This window comes from Bufo gargarizans, chromosome 6 (assembly GCF_014858855.1).
Source record: "Bufo gargarizans isolate SCDJY-AF-19 chromosome 6, ASM1485885v1, whole genome shotgun sequence".
NCBI lineage: Eukaryota > Metazoa > Chordata > Amphibia > Anura > Bufonidae > Bufo > Bufo gargarizans.
The window spans coordinates 346,956,422-346,970,331 of record NC_058085.1 but is presented as its reverse complement, the minus strand read 5'-3'; the positions used below and the strand labels follow the sequence as shown (position 1 = coordinate 346,970,331).

The window sequence follows — 13,910 nt, the reverse complement described above, 5'->3', positions numbered from 1 at the left end:
TTATCTACCCCTCAGTCAGAGAGCATGCTTGCTTTCTGACTGTCACATATTGGGGATCTTTTTCCCCCAAAAAGTTTTGAGAATATGAGCTTATCTAATCCTCCGTGTCCTAGGCTGTTTATTGAAGCCCCGACCTAGACATTTACTAGCCTTTGAATCAAATAAGTCACACCAAGCACACCACAAACACAAAGGTAAATCAAGTTGACATTTTACACTGTCCCTATCCTGTCCATACCCGATCTCTAGAATAATATATGCACACAGCTTCTCTAGCAATACCTGTTACACACTGCACTAAAAGCGATAACTTATCACTTGACAGGAATATCTAATAAAATTTCTGACAGATGGAAACAATTTTCATCGGAAAAGACATAAACAATTGTTTTCAATTACCCTTTATTCAGCTGCTTTGCAGACAGGTGTAACGCAGGGGCTTTTTTGTGGTATGGCTCTTTAACTCATTTTCTGATGAGCTACAGGAGGTTCAGGTGGGAGCAATAAAGCACCCATATTATACCCATCTGAAAGTGGCCTTAAGGTATGCACTGTATTACATCTAGAAATGTATCTTCGGTAATTAAGATTACAGTTTGTACAAGGGGAAGGAAATCATATACTAAATAATTCCCTATGCAAAAGTTGGTTGGTGCATTCCTGTCGTTTCTTAATTTCTTTAACATTTACAGCATTGAATGTAGACTTGTCTGGTATGAATGAACTCCTTATATCTTACAGTTTTTGCAGACTATATTTGATTTGATTAGGGACTCTGCTAGAGTACACATCGTAGTGGCAAATTTCTATTTGTATCCAATTTTTGCTAAAAATCACAGTTTGCTGCAAAGTTGCATGAAGGTGGATGTGTGTCTTAATTATTAGGTTATATTTTTATGTGCAGCATCTTTGGCACTCTCAGAAAATGTAGATTTTGATAACATAGAAGCGGTTTGCGGTGTATAGCATACATTTTTAATACATGAATCCTGAACAACCTATTTAATAAACTTTGTTCTGAGCATTAACAGGTGACTTTTGGATTTAAATGCTTTAAATGACCAGTGCAACCCTGGGGCCATTTAATCTCAGCCTTAGGGCTCGTTCACACGACCGTGTGAAGATCGTGCCCGTATTGCGGACCGCATTTGAGGATCCGCAATACACAGGTCCCGTTCCGTGGCCATTCCGCATCACTTCAATGGGTCCGCAAATCCGGAGATGCGGAACGGAACCACAGAACGGAACACTACGGAAGCACTACGGAGTGCTTTCTGAGGTTCCGTTCTTCCGCACCGCAATAAGATAGAGCTTGCTCTATCTTTTTGCGGAAAGGAGGGATCGCGGACCCATTCAAGTGAATGGGGCCGCGATCCCTATGCGGATGCCACACGACAGGTGCCCGTGCTTAGCGGACCGCAATTTGCTTCACGTGTGAACAAGCCCTTAAAATGTTGCATCTAGTCGGATTTAGCTGTCAAGATGAAAAAGAAAATCTGTAATCGTCTTAGCAGTGAAGCCTTGAAGATTGATTTCGGCATAACCCTTAGCGGACTAGAAGTGGGGACAGATAATTTGTGGTCAGAGTTATACCTAAAGGAAACCTGCAATAAATGTAAGTGGATTTTTAGCCGTAAACAATAATTCTATATTTGTGGGGCAGGAAATAACCCCTACCACACCTTTTTGATTTACTGAATCCCAAATACGCACCACATGTGCCCTCCCCCTTCTCTCCCAGACACAGTTGCTAGAGTTCTGTTCCCGATTTAGGTGATGAAAACTTCAGAACCCTACTAACAAGTCCTGCGGAAAGGTTCATGGTGAGAGGCTGCTACTTTCCTTTGTTGCAACCAATGCACTTGAAGACACAAATGAATAAAGTAGATTTCACCGGACAGAAATAAAAAAAAGCAAAGCAAAAGCAGAAAGGTACAAACATGCACTGACATCTAATGCGCATAACATGGGTCAAATAGCATTCAAAGTGCAATAAATTACACATATAGACAGAATAATAGGGGGACATTTATCATGACGGCTACGCCAGTGGAAAAGTCGCAATTCATGTTACGTGTGACTTTTTCTGCAAAACCGTACAAGTTTTTGTAGACAACGCCACCCCACGTCACTTTGAAAAGTAGCGTGAAAAGTAGGGCTCTTTCAGCAAGTAGATAATTTTTATGGCACATTTATGATTTGCGACATTTTTTTATGTCGCCTACAATGTTGCAGTCAGTCACACAAATTGCCAGGTAACCCCCTGGTGTACTATCATTTACATAGCAGCAGCAGCCACATTGCTCATGCGCCGAAGGAAAAACTAAGTGTTCCAAGTCCAGGAAAAAAATAAAAATACCATTTAAAAGGACGGCAAATAATAAATTCAAAGCCCCTAGCAGTAACTCTAAATACACAGTTCTTTTAGACAAATTTAGGATTAGAAAAATCTATTCACAGCACAAAATGAAGAGAATATCCACAGACATAGATACAAATGTAATCACATAAATCTTCCTCACGACCTAAAAACACATAAAAATATGCAAAAAGAAAAAAAAATTGTGTTCACAGTTTAATACAATGTACTGATATATAACAAGCATTGTATAACAGTTCTTCAAGTCCAAATTGGATGAATCCCACCAAGGAAGAGCAAAGAAAGGCACTGTACAAAACTGGTCAAAAAGCAATTCACTTCTCAAGCATGCTATAATGCAATACAAAACTACGGCAACCCAAAGTTATAGAATATACCATCCTGGTTATATCATTCTAGAAAACAGCAGTAAGAAGCTGGATTCACGCTTATGTTTTTAGTGGCATTTTTCAGGACTTTTGCATGAAAACAACTTGAACATTTGCGTGTTAGGCAGGGCTCACACTAGCATCTGATTTTACATTTTTTACACATATTTAGGATGGGGGAAAAAACAAGCAGAAGTAAAATAAGTGATCCCTAGATGAAGATTAAGGACACCTTTGGAGTTGTTTTTTTATTATTTTAGATTTACAGATCTAGTAATTATTAACTTGACACTTAAAGTGTTAAATACACATCCGTATTTTGCATGAAATAACATTTTTGCTATAGGTTTTATTAAAAATATTCCTTCATTTGGAGTCTGCAGCTGCAGAAAGCAGTGCTGTGATAAATCTGTCAGACTGACTGACAGCTTGTTCTCTATCCCTTCTCTGACCTTTACTAAACGATTCTTAAGGGTACTGCTACACATAGTGGGTCTGCTGCAGATTTTCCACTGCCATTTTTCTGAAGCCGTAAAATATGCATCAAATGGTATGCATTTTGTTGCACAAAAACTCAGTAGGTTTTCTGCAAATACATCTAAATCAATCATTAAAAAATGGCTCCAAAGTTGTCGGTTGCCTTTAAAGTAGGTCTGTCATCATGCCCTATATTGTCCACTGGACTATTATAAATCAGCTCAATGTATAAGACTATGTACTACGGAATCTGAGCTCCCTCTAGTGGTGGCTGTCGGCAGGTAACTTTTCAAATATATTCCTATACAAGTGATTTGGACTTATGTATCAGACATTTCCAGGCAATTTTGAGAAATTTGCTTACCTCTAATTGTGACATTTAGTACATGTCTCTCTAAATGTCACTAAATTTCACTTGCAAAACTGTCTGGCTGATTGAAATGGCTGCACAATTCTTTTTAGGGAAAAGGTTGTTTTCTGTAAAATCATGCTGCAGCCTAAAAAACGCAGCGACCCCCAACCCTCTGGCCCAGCCCTGATCCTGGTTTGGGCTAAAAAAAAAAAAAAAAGCATGCATCACAGTGCTTAAAAAGCTGCAATGTGTAACCAAGCCTATAAACTGATCTAGAACTGATTTACAATCCGTTTGATGCAGTTGTAAAAAAGACACAAAACTAAAAAAGAGCAGTAAAAAAGACCCCAGTGTGAGATCACGCTCACCTGTTTCTGTAATTCTCATAGCCTTAAATGTACATAGCACACATACATGCTGTCACCTCTCCACTTTATGCAAATGAAGAGAAGACCACGGCACTCTAGTTGCTGTTTCGTCAAATGCTTATTTTTATTATTATTAGAAAACACAATATTTTATTTTTTTCATTCATCCAGAAAATAATATTTAGCCACTGGCCAACGTTTCGGTCAACGATAGACCTTGATCACGGCCTTAGTCATGGTGCTTGTAGTATGGCTGGAAGCCATCCAGCCATACAAGCACCATGACTAAGGCCGTGATCAAGGTCTATTGTTGAACGAAACGTTGGCCAGTGGCTAAATATTATTTTCTGGATGGATGAAAAAATTCTAAAAAGTTTTCTAATAATAATAAAAATAGGCATTTGACGAAACAGCAACTAGAGTGCCGTGGTCTTCACTTCAATTGCATGAACTTTATATACCACTGAGCGCCACCTTCATCACAGAGGTGTGCCATTCAAGTCTCTCCTCACACCTCTCCACTTTAAACTTCACCTGCATGTTACTGGCACCAGTCATCCCCATTATCTTGACAGATAGGCATCTCAGAAGTACAACCCCCTTCTATCAGGATTATATGGTGTACCCTAAGAAACAGTGTCTCCAGGAATGATTTAACATGGCCGCCAGCAACCTGTACTAGAATGTGAACAGGACTGGTTGCCTCCACTTGCAGGGGGTGAGGGTGCAGGTCCTCACTACACTGCTCTACTATAGATGGTAATGATGTGATCCTGTCTACAATATGCCGTCATGGCTGAGCAGCCAAACAGGAACGCTCAACAGAATGTAGTATATGCAAGTGCCAGAGTGTAGTGTGCAGTGAGGCCCCGCCACCTCACCCCGCCAGGCTGCTCTGCAAGTTTTAGACCTATTTATGAAGTGCAAAAAATAAATACAAAAGAGTAAACCACTGTCCTTACTTTATGAGAAGTTTGACTTAGTGAGTTCTGTAAAATAGTGCCTGGTCAAGGACCAGATTCGTCATCCAGCGTGAGCCATTGTGATAAATTTGATTCATTGTTAGACTGCCTACACTGGCTACAATGTAGACCAGATTAGTAAATCTATAGATTTTTTTGTAGTGTTTTTGTCACTTTTGAGGCTGATGTTTTTGTTTTGTTTTTCAAAACCCAGCATTCTCTATGTGGCATTTCTCTCACTCAGTTGACCATAGACTCCTCAATAGGAAACAATAAAACTTCCTTAAAAATACACATGTTAAAAATTTGAAAAAGCAACACAAAAAAAAGCTTCAATTGCTATAAATTGCATGGTGTTTTTTTACTTTACGAAAACAGGTGTCACAAAAAATGTGGATGAAGGAAGCCTGAGTCTTGTCTACAGATGATATAAGTCCTTACCGTCCTCATAGTTTTTTAGATAGTCATCAGGACCAGGTCCTCTATTCTTGGCTGGGTTCTTGATGTTTTGAAACTGTAAGAAATCAGTCCTCCTGCCACCAAACCTCAGGTAAGCAGGAGCCAGACCACGGGCGAGTGTCACGAGCCTTTTGGAGCTAGGAAGAAGTAGAAAACATTATAATAACATCACATATTCCATATATATAACGTAGCATAACATTTACAGTAAAATAACATCGGATACAAATATAGCAGACAAGGCACAAGTTTAAGATTTGTTACTGCACAGAGTCGACATGGGGTGAAATGGCTGTAAGCCACGTATTTGTAACTTAAGGTGACAAGAATCTGAGAATGCGCCATACGATTTGATCTGAACCAGGCAATCTGTAACAAGCAAATATTCAAGATAAAATCTAAGTACTGTAGGATCTACTATAGGAGTGCAGAGGTTGTGGTGGCTCCCAAAGTGGCCCTAAAGGTCATATGAGGAGACTAGTATTATAGGTGGGAGGCCTTGTTATATTTTGTGGTCCAGAAGGTTCATGGGATTTTTTTAAACATATTTTTATTAGTTATGCATCTGATAAACATATTACATGTTGGACAATCCCTTCTTCTTAGAAGAGTCCCTTGGCAGTAAGCTGTGATCAGTTGCGATATTTGTGGAAACCAGTCAGTAAGTGTCTTTGCAATGAAACATCACACAGTCCCCATTGAAATGAAAAGCTTTTCTGTGTAATATAGGACTGGGCCGCCACATTGAAAGATGCTCCAGGAAACCTCTACTGTTAATGCAGAATACCATAATTGAGTATATAAAAATGGGCTTTCTAAACTGGATATGGATCCAACACTCAAAACCAGAGGGGCAGCGTTCGGGAGGGTCTATTAGTGAGGACACCTCACTGGATAAGTAACGTCCTTGGATATTTGGCAGCTAATTACCATAGAGGACATGAATGAATAAACATTTTTGGTATGTCTAATTTTCATCATCCCATGCATTTTCAGATGCATTTCTTTTTGCTTTTTGTATTATGCTGAGACACAGATCCAAACAAATACTTCAAATGATATCAAGTTTAGTGAAATTTTCAATGACTGGTTTGGACCTACAGTAGCCGTGTATAACCATTGTGAGATACAGACATAAAATGCTTCTGCTGTAGCTTGGTTTGTATTTTCATTTGTCTTTTCTTGCATATTGAGGACACAAATAATGATCTATAATATCTATCTCAAACGAATATAAAATATGAACCGAGAATATAAATATGAATCAATATTACAGGTCCCTTTATTTCACACTCCATTGACTTCTGTGGGGAGACTATAAGGCATCTGATCGAGCATTCGTTATATACGATGATGTAAGAGATGTACAGACACTGACTAAGGCTACTTTCACACTTGCGTTGTTAATTCCGGTAGAGGAATTGGCGTGCCATTGTTTTATCACATTTACATTACTAGAAAACTAGGACATATATGTAAAGCACACATTTACCCATAAAGGTGATTATGGCATAGTAGATTTAAAGGGACAGCAACAAAGTATCACTAAAGCAGAAGGACAATTATTTTAGGTAATGCTACGATTACATTGTTTTTTCTCATCACGTACGGCAGAAATCAATATCATTTTCACTGATGTCAAAGGGAAAATGATGACCAGATAACACCTGTCCCAGATGTGTGTAATGTTTTTTCAACATGCAAAAAATTATCCCCATAGATTTATTCTATTACGGTACTTAAGGTCATTTGCACTAAAGAGTGCAGTCACCTGGAGCTTTAGGTCAAACTTTCTGCAACAATGAAATTTGTACAACCAGGAACTGACGTATATGACATTAACAGCATAGATAGACGATAGATAGAATCCAATGATAGATAGATAGATAGATAAGAAAAGAAAGAAAACTGTGTATTAACTGAATCTGATTGATAGATAGAAAACAGATAAATAAATAAATAAATAATAGATCTATCTATTTACCATTCTATCTATCATTACCTACCTTTTTTTATCTTACATCTATCTCAGATCTATGCCATACCAATCTGACATATCTATTTCATGAATAAAATGATAGATAGATAGATAGATAGATAGATAGATATAGATAAGAGATAGATAGATAGATAGATAGATAGATAGATAGATAGATAGATATAGATAAGAGATAGATAGATAGATAGAAATAATAAATCTGAGTCAACTTGACGTAAGTGGTGCGGCAATAACAATATCCATAGGCTGGGCTCACATATATTAGTTTTCTGCCAAACACAACTGATGAGATGTTTGTGTGCTTTAATGCACCGGTGTTGCATCCTCTGTCTGAAAGAGCCAGACAGTAAAATACTACATGCTACGTTTTTCTTTTCAACGCATGGAGGCATCCTGCGTCAATATCGATGCAGTATATTTCAGGAGTCAAGCCAGCACTGCCTGTGTGATCTCTGGTGTAGGGACCCGGTCCAGTCTGCAAACAATCCAGGGGAAAAAAAACTATGGCTAAGACCTGTTAGACTGAAACGCGGTGGTTGCGTCACCGCTTTCCTTGTGGAGATGTATTTTTATGTGAAGCCAAATAAAGATTGAAGAAATGTATTTCCATCTCAGTGCTGGACGACTATTCCTTTTTTTTCCCTGTTAAAACCGATGCGCCAGATGCCAAACATGAATCCATAAAAACCATGGGATCAGTTCAGTTTCTCCACAGCCTCTCTGTACCACACACTGTACTGTGCTGGACTGCTGGGTGTATGGGAACACAGCCATGGACCACAGATCTCAAGAGAAAAAATAGCAAAGGCACCAGCAGGCAGTTTCTTGCTGCATTGGCTAATGTACTTGGTACTAGTGATGAGCGGCAGGGGCTATATTCGAATTTGCAATATTTCACGAATATTTTGTAGAATATTCGTCATATATTCGCGAAGTTGAGATTATTTTATTGAATGCAAAAAATTGGCAATGTAAAAATCGCATAATGCAAATTCGTAACGCGAAATACAGGCGTGGGTCACTTTCGCTACATTTTTCCAGCTAGTATAAGTTTCCTGAGACTGGAGAAAATGGTTGGCACGGCAAAACATTAGAATAGCTTTATATGCAGATAGAGTGCTCCAATATATTCGCGATTGCGCTAATCGGCAGTGATTAGAATATTTTGTCGCACTATGTGCCACTTCACATTTTAGCAGATTACTGATTGGTGCACTAAGTATTGTTGTGAACTTGACATTGCTTCCTTCTCATTGGCCCACAAGCAAGAAGCAGAGAGGAATCATGTGTTCAGATGGAAAAAAATGCTGAATATTCGATATAACGAATATATAGCACTATATTCTAAATATTTGCGAATTCTCAAAGTGGCAATATTCACGATAAAAATTTGCTATTCGAATATTCGCGCTCAACACTACTTGGTACTGACTGTAACACTATCACAGAAATATCTAAGTATCTACGTGTTATGTAAATGTGTAGAACACAGAGTTACTAATTGTAACATTCTGTAAATTGAACCTACCATCATATATACCGTCAGGTCTAATCTGATTGGTTAGAAAAGAGAACTGGATGAAATATGGTGTTACTAATCGTCACTATGGGGGGAATTTATCATAGACCTTGGTCTGTGATTTTCCCTGCGCTGCTGGAAGATTCGCCTAATTTATGACGGGGCGCGCACATTCTGGCAGTCCGTGTTCCTTAACTGAAATCTTCAGTCTTCTTTTATGCCAGAAACTTGTGTTTTTTTTTTTTTACTTGTATAGAAAAAGAGGAAACCACAGTGTCTAGAGAGGTCATTCTTTTTCGGTCACCCATTCGAAACGCTTCGACTACACATTACGCATACTTGTTTAGCCAAAACGTTCCACTTGGCTACTATTTTTGGTTGATGGCTGAGGAGCAGATCTTGCTGTATCTGTGCCATGCTAACTTTTCTAGCTTGCTGCCAATATATCTATAGGCGCCTATGTTTTAGGTACCATCCAGCACTTTCTGGTAGTTAGGGTAGCTTTTACAAATAAGCCATAATTCTTATCAGTTTTCATCAGGTATTTTTTGTTAGCTTGGTTATACGTATTGTATTTAGGTAAGTTAAAAAAAAACATAAAAGGTCCATGAACAGATCCCAACCATTTCTTTAGGACTGAACTGATGATAAGAACTGAATGCACTTTTCTCATCAGTTTCGGTTCTATAGATGGGATCCAGGTTTTCCAAGGACCATAAACAATTTATATAAAACCCCAGTGTGAATGCAGCTGGATGCAAATTTTGGACCCTTTCATTGAAGCGATTATCCAATATACACAAATAGGGTCTAATAAGTGGTGTCTATATGATTGTCTATGTAATATTTATCTAATATCTATATTTTTTGCATCTATTATGTCTAATATTTATCTAATTGGTATCTATCTATCTAATATCTATTATGTATCTCATCTTTATCTACATTCATTATGCTAATTGATCACATGATTTAAACGCTGTCACTGGAAGTATTGCATTGCTTGAAAAAAGTCTCATGGTTGGACTAATAAAGAATAAAGAGTGAATTTTTTATTGGAATTTCTGGAGTAGATTGTTTACCAGTGACTTTGCATCTAGGTTTTATTGGCTGCCACACACTAGATGGGTGAAATCTAGAGTAATATATCTATACCGTATATCTATCTATGTATGTATCTCCCATGCATTTATTTATGTATCTACATATCCTACTATACAACTATGTCATATATATATATATATCTGTGTATCTCCTATTTATCTATATATCCATTTATATATCTATTTTATGTCTGTCATCTATTTTTCTATCTAATATCTATCTCCTATTTATCTATCTATACATCTATAAATGCATTATCTATCTTTGGTTGACAAAGGATACAATGAGATGAGCTGAAACGTTGCATGGGGTGTAAAGGAGATCCACTTTTTCCACTTTACACCGGAGTGCTTCCTTTTTGAATTTTGTGTTTTTATCTATCTATTATCTATCTCATATCTATCTCATATCTATCTATCTATCTAAAAATGCAAACAGGCAGCACTCTCAGATAATAGAAAAATAAAATAAAAATGTATTCACCCACGTGGACGTGACGTTTCGACGGCTCAAGGTTAAGCCGCCGAAACGTCGCGTCCAGGTCGGTGAATAAACTTTTTTCATTTTTCTATGATCTGAGAGTGCTGCCTGTTTGCATTTTTACCTTTCGGGAAATAGTCTATTCCCTTTGGGCTTGCACCTCATTTGTTTTTGTTTTGATATTTGATTCTGATGCTGCCCCTTTTCCGCGTTTATTTTTTATCTATCTATCTAGCAAAAATGTTATATAGTATGAATGGCACCGCACGTCCAAAGAGCAAAAGGGTGCCAGCGGATGTTGAAGCGATCCAATCTCCAAAAAAGGCAGAAAATAAAAATACTCCACGGCACTCCAGAGAAGTAAAATAAATGTGACTTAATTCACCAACGCAACGTTTCGGTCCACACACTGGAACCTTCCTCAAGCAGTAATAGTAATATCACTGCTTTAGGAAGGTTCCAGTGTGCGGACCGAAACGTTGCGTTGGTGAATTAAAAGTCACATTTATTTTACTTCTCTGGACTCTGGAGTGCCGTGGAGTATTTTTTATATCTATCTATCCTCATATGTCTCATCTATCTATATACCTATCTAATATCCTTCTGTTATTTATGCATATATCATATATCTTATATCCAATATCCATCTATCTCCAATTTAATTATCTATCTATCTATCTAATATCCATCTGTCTATATATTTATCTTGCATCCAAGTATATCCAGTCTACTTATGTATCAGTTTATCTGGGATTTACATACATACAAAATCTCCATGACCTGCATTGCTAATCCTTTTATGAGAAAAAGTTAAAAAGTCCAATGTAGAAATTTTACCTATATACAATTTTTAGAAAGAATAAAATAGAAGTAAACTACCAATAAAACGGCCTCATCTGATCTGCCCATCACTCACATGGACACGCATAATGGAGTGAGGAGAAGAGTTGCAGGCACAGCTCAGTCCTTCAGGTCTAAGTCATGGATCTTATTAGATGAAGGAATTCTGCTGATGCATTGGGAGCAGCGTGCAGGTCCCAGTCATGGCTCACATCACAGACTTGCAGAGTGAACACATTCTGCTGCCTGTATGATTTTATATACCAGAGGATCTTTAATGATCAAAGTGGCTTTAAACTGGTTTTACAGTTCACATGTTTTGTGCAGTTGCCTCAGAAACTACAGTGGAGAGATTTTGGCTTCTAATATTTATTTGTGGAGCCAGAGAAAAGACAGGATCTTAGAGTTATGAGGAGCCTGAGCAGTCTGAGGAAGGTTCTCATGCTCTCTGTACTACTACTCCGCTCATCCAGCAACAGATGGACCCAACACTTCTGTGGCCCCTGTCCCCTCACTGTCATCTTCCGTGCAAAGTTACAAGATGCCTAATTGCTGCTTATGTGCAAGCAGAAGGGTTCTTTTCAGTCATCATAACTGATAAATTTCTGAAATGCTTTTTACATTGCAAACATGTGCATCTTAATGGAAACCAGTTCTGCTCTCCATTAGAGCATGCTTCACAAAAAAAAAAAAAAAAGTTAGGAAAAAAATGGTTTAGAAATGGAGTATCGATTTCATAGCATGACATGAACCATGCAGCATTATTACACTAAGCCTTGTGGGGGCTTACCTCAGAAAGTCCAGCCAGCCATCACGGATGATAGAGGGGTCCAGCTGAACAGAGAGGAAGTTCTCACTCACAGTCCTGATGGGGGTTTTGGTGTTGACATCAAGGAGAATCAATGTCCTTCCTTTCACACCTGAGGACCTGGAGACAGGGAACAGTTTCCTATCCCCAATTTGAGGGGAACCTGAGCCCCTGGGAATCCTGGTGATCAATAAGGTGAGCATCAGGTAGACCTCCAGAGGATGGGAGCAGGGGGGCAGCAGGAGCATGGCGCAGCAGGAGAAGGAACCCTTTGATCTCCCTGGTCTTGCTCACACTCTGATATCCTGGTCAGGAGGAGGCTCACTGGGAAACTAATTGCCCTTATCTCAAGTGCATGTCACTGAGCCCTTTTTTTGCGATGTTTTGGTGCTGCTGGAGGGGAAACCCACGCCCCTGACCAGCCTTTAAGCAGCTTGGGCCAAGAGTCCCAGTCACCCAGCGCCGCCCATTTAAGAGATTCAGGCTGCAGGCTCATCTGCTTGTGCTGCTGAAAGGTAAGGTGGATCCTTAACCCCTTGTGTGCCGGAATTAAATGCAGCGGAATACCAAATGCGGCACATTGAGGAGATGTAATGCAAGGATTAGGTTTAGTACATCATAAGCTTTACTAGCTGTGCTCATAGATGTACTCGTTATTGTATATATTGTATACCTCCTTGTGGGGGCTGCTCCAGGTCTATTATATAGAGACATGTGGACTACACTATGTGCATGACCTGGTAAATGTGCTGACTGTGCCCTGTGCATGCTATGGTATATCTACCCTGTGCATGCTATGGTATATCTGCCCTGTGCATGCTATTGTATATCTGCCCTGTGCATGCTATTGTATATCTGCCCTGTGCATGCTATGGTATATCTGCCCTGTGCATGCTATGGTATATCTGCCCTGTGCATGCTATGGTATATCTGCCCTGTGCATGCTATGGTATATCTGCCCTATGCATGCTATGGTTTATCTGCCCTGTGCATGCTATGGTATATCTGCCCTGTGCCTGCTATGGTATATCTGCCCTGTGCCTGCTATGGTATATCTGCCCTGTGCATGCTATGGTATATCTGCCCTGTGCATGCTATGGTATATCTGCCCTGTGCATGCTATGGTATATCTGCCCTGTGCATGCTATGGTATATCTGCCCTGTGCATGCTATGGTATATCTGCCCTGTGCATGCTATGGTATATCTGCCCTGTGCATGCTATGGTATATCTGCCCTGTGCATGCTATGGTATATCTGCCCTGTGCATGCTATGGTATATCTGCCCTGTGCATGCTATGGTATATCTGCCCTGTGCATGCTATGGTATATCTGCCCTATGCATGCTATGGTATATCTGCCCTGTGCATGCTATGGTATATCTGCCCTGTGCATGCTATGGTATATCTGCCCTGTGCATGCTATGGTATATGTGCTCTGTGCCTGCCCTGGTGAGTGTCCTGTGTGCAAGCCATAGTGAATGCGCTGAATGCATGTCTTGGTGAGTGTGCTGTGATCATGCCATGGTAATGTTTCAAGTCCTGGTGAGTGTGCTCTGTGCGTTCCCTGGTGAGGGTACCCTGTGCGTGCTATGGTATATGTGCTCTGTGCAAGCCCTCCTGAGTGCCCTGTGTGCATGCCATGGTGAGTGTGCCTTCCTTCAGCACTTGTAGATCCGGTGTAGTTCATCTTTACACTCTGCGACTCTTACCATTGCAGGATAGTTTATGGTTTTACGGATTCCTGCTGCCTTCTCCTGCCTATGTCGCATGCCTTCTACTGTCTATGTCGCATGC

General features: G+C 39.5%; 1 protein-coding gene across 1 annotated transcript in view; it reads right to left on the bottom strand.

Annotated features, from left to right (window-relative positions):
- The window catches only part of HPSE2 (heparanase 2 (inactive)), a 290,889-nt gene extending 278,499 nt beyond the window's left edge, over positions 1–12,390 (bottom strand). The window contains exons 1-2 of the mRNA XM_044298791.1: positions 12,099–12,390; positions 5,349–5,503 (exon numbers count right to left, since the gene is read on the bottom strand). Coding sequence (XP_044154726.1) covers positions 5,349–5,503; positions 12,099–12,364 — 421 coding nt within the window. The 5' untranslated portion in view covers positions 12,365–12,390. The remainder of the gene's footprint in view (positions 1–5,348; positions 5,504–12,098) is intronic.
- Positions 12,391–13,910: the final 1,520 nt, after the last annotated feature.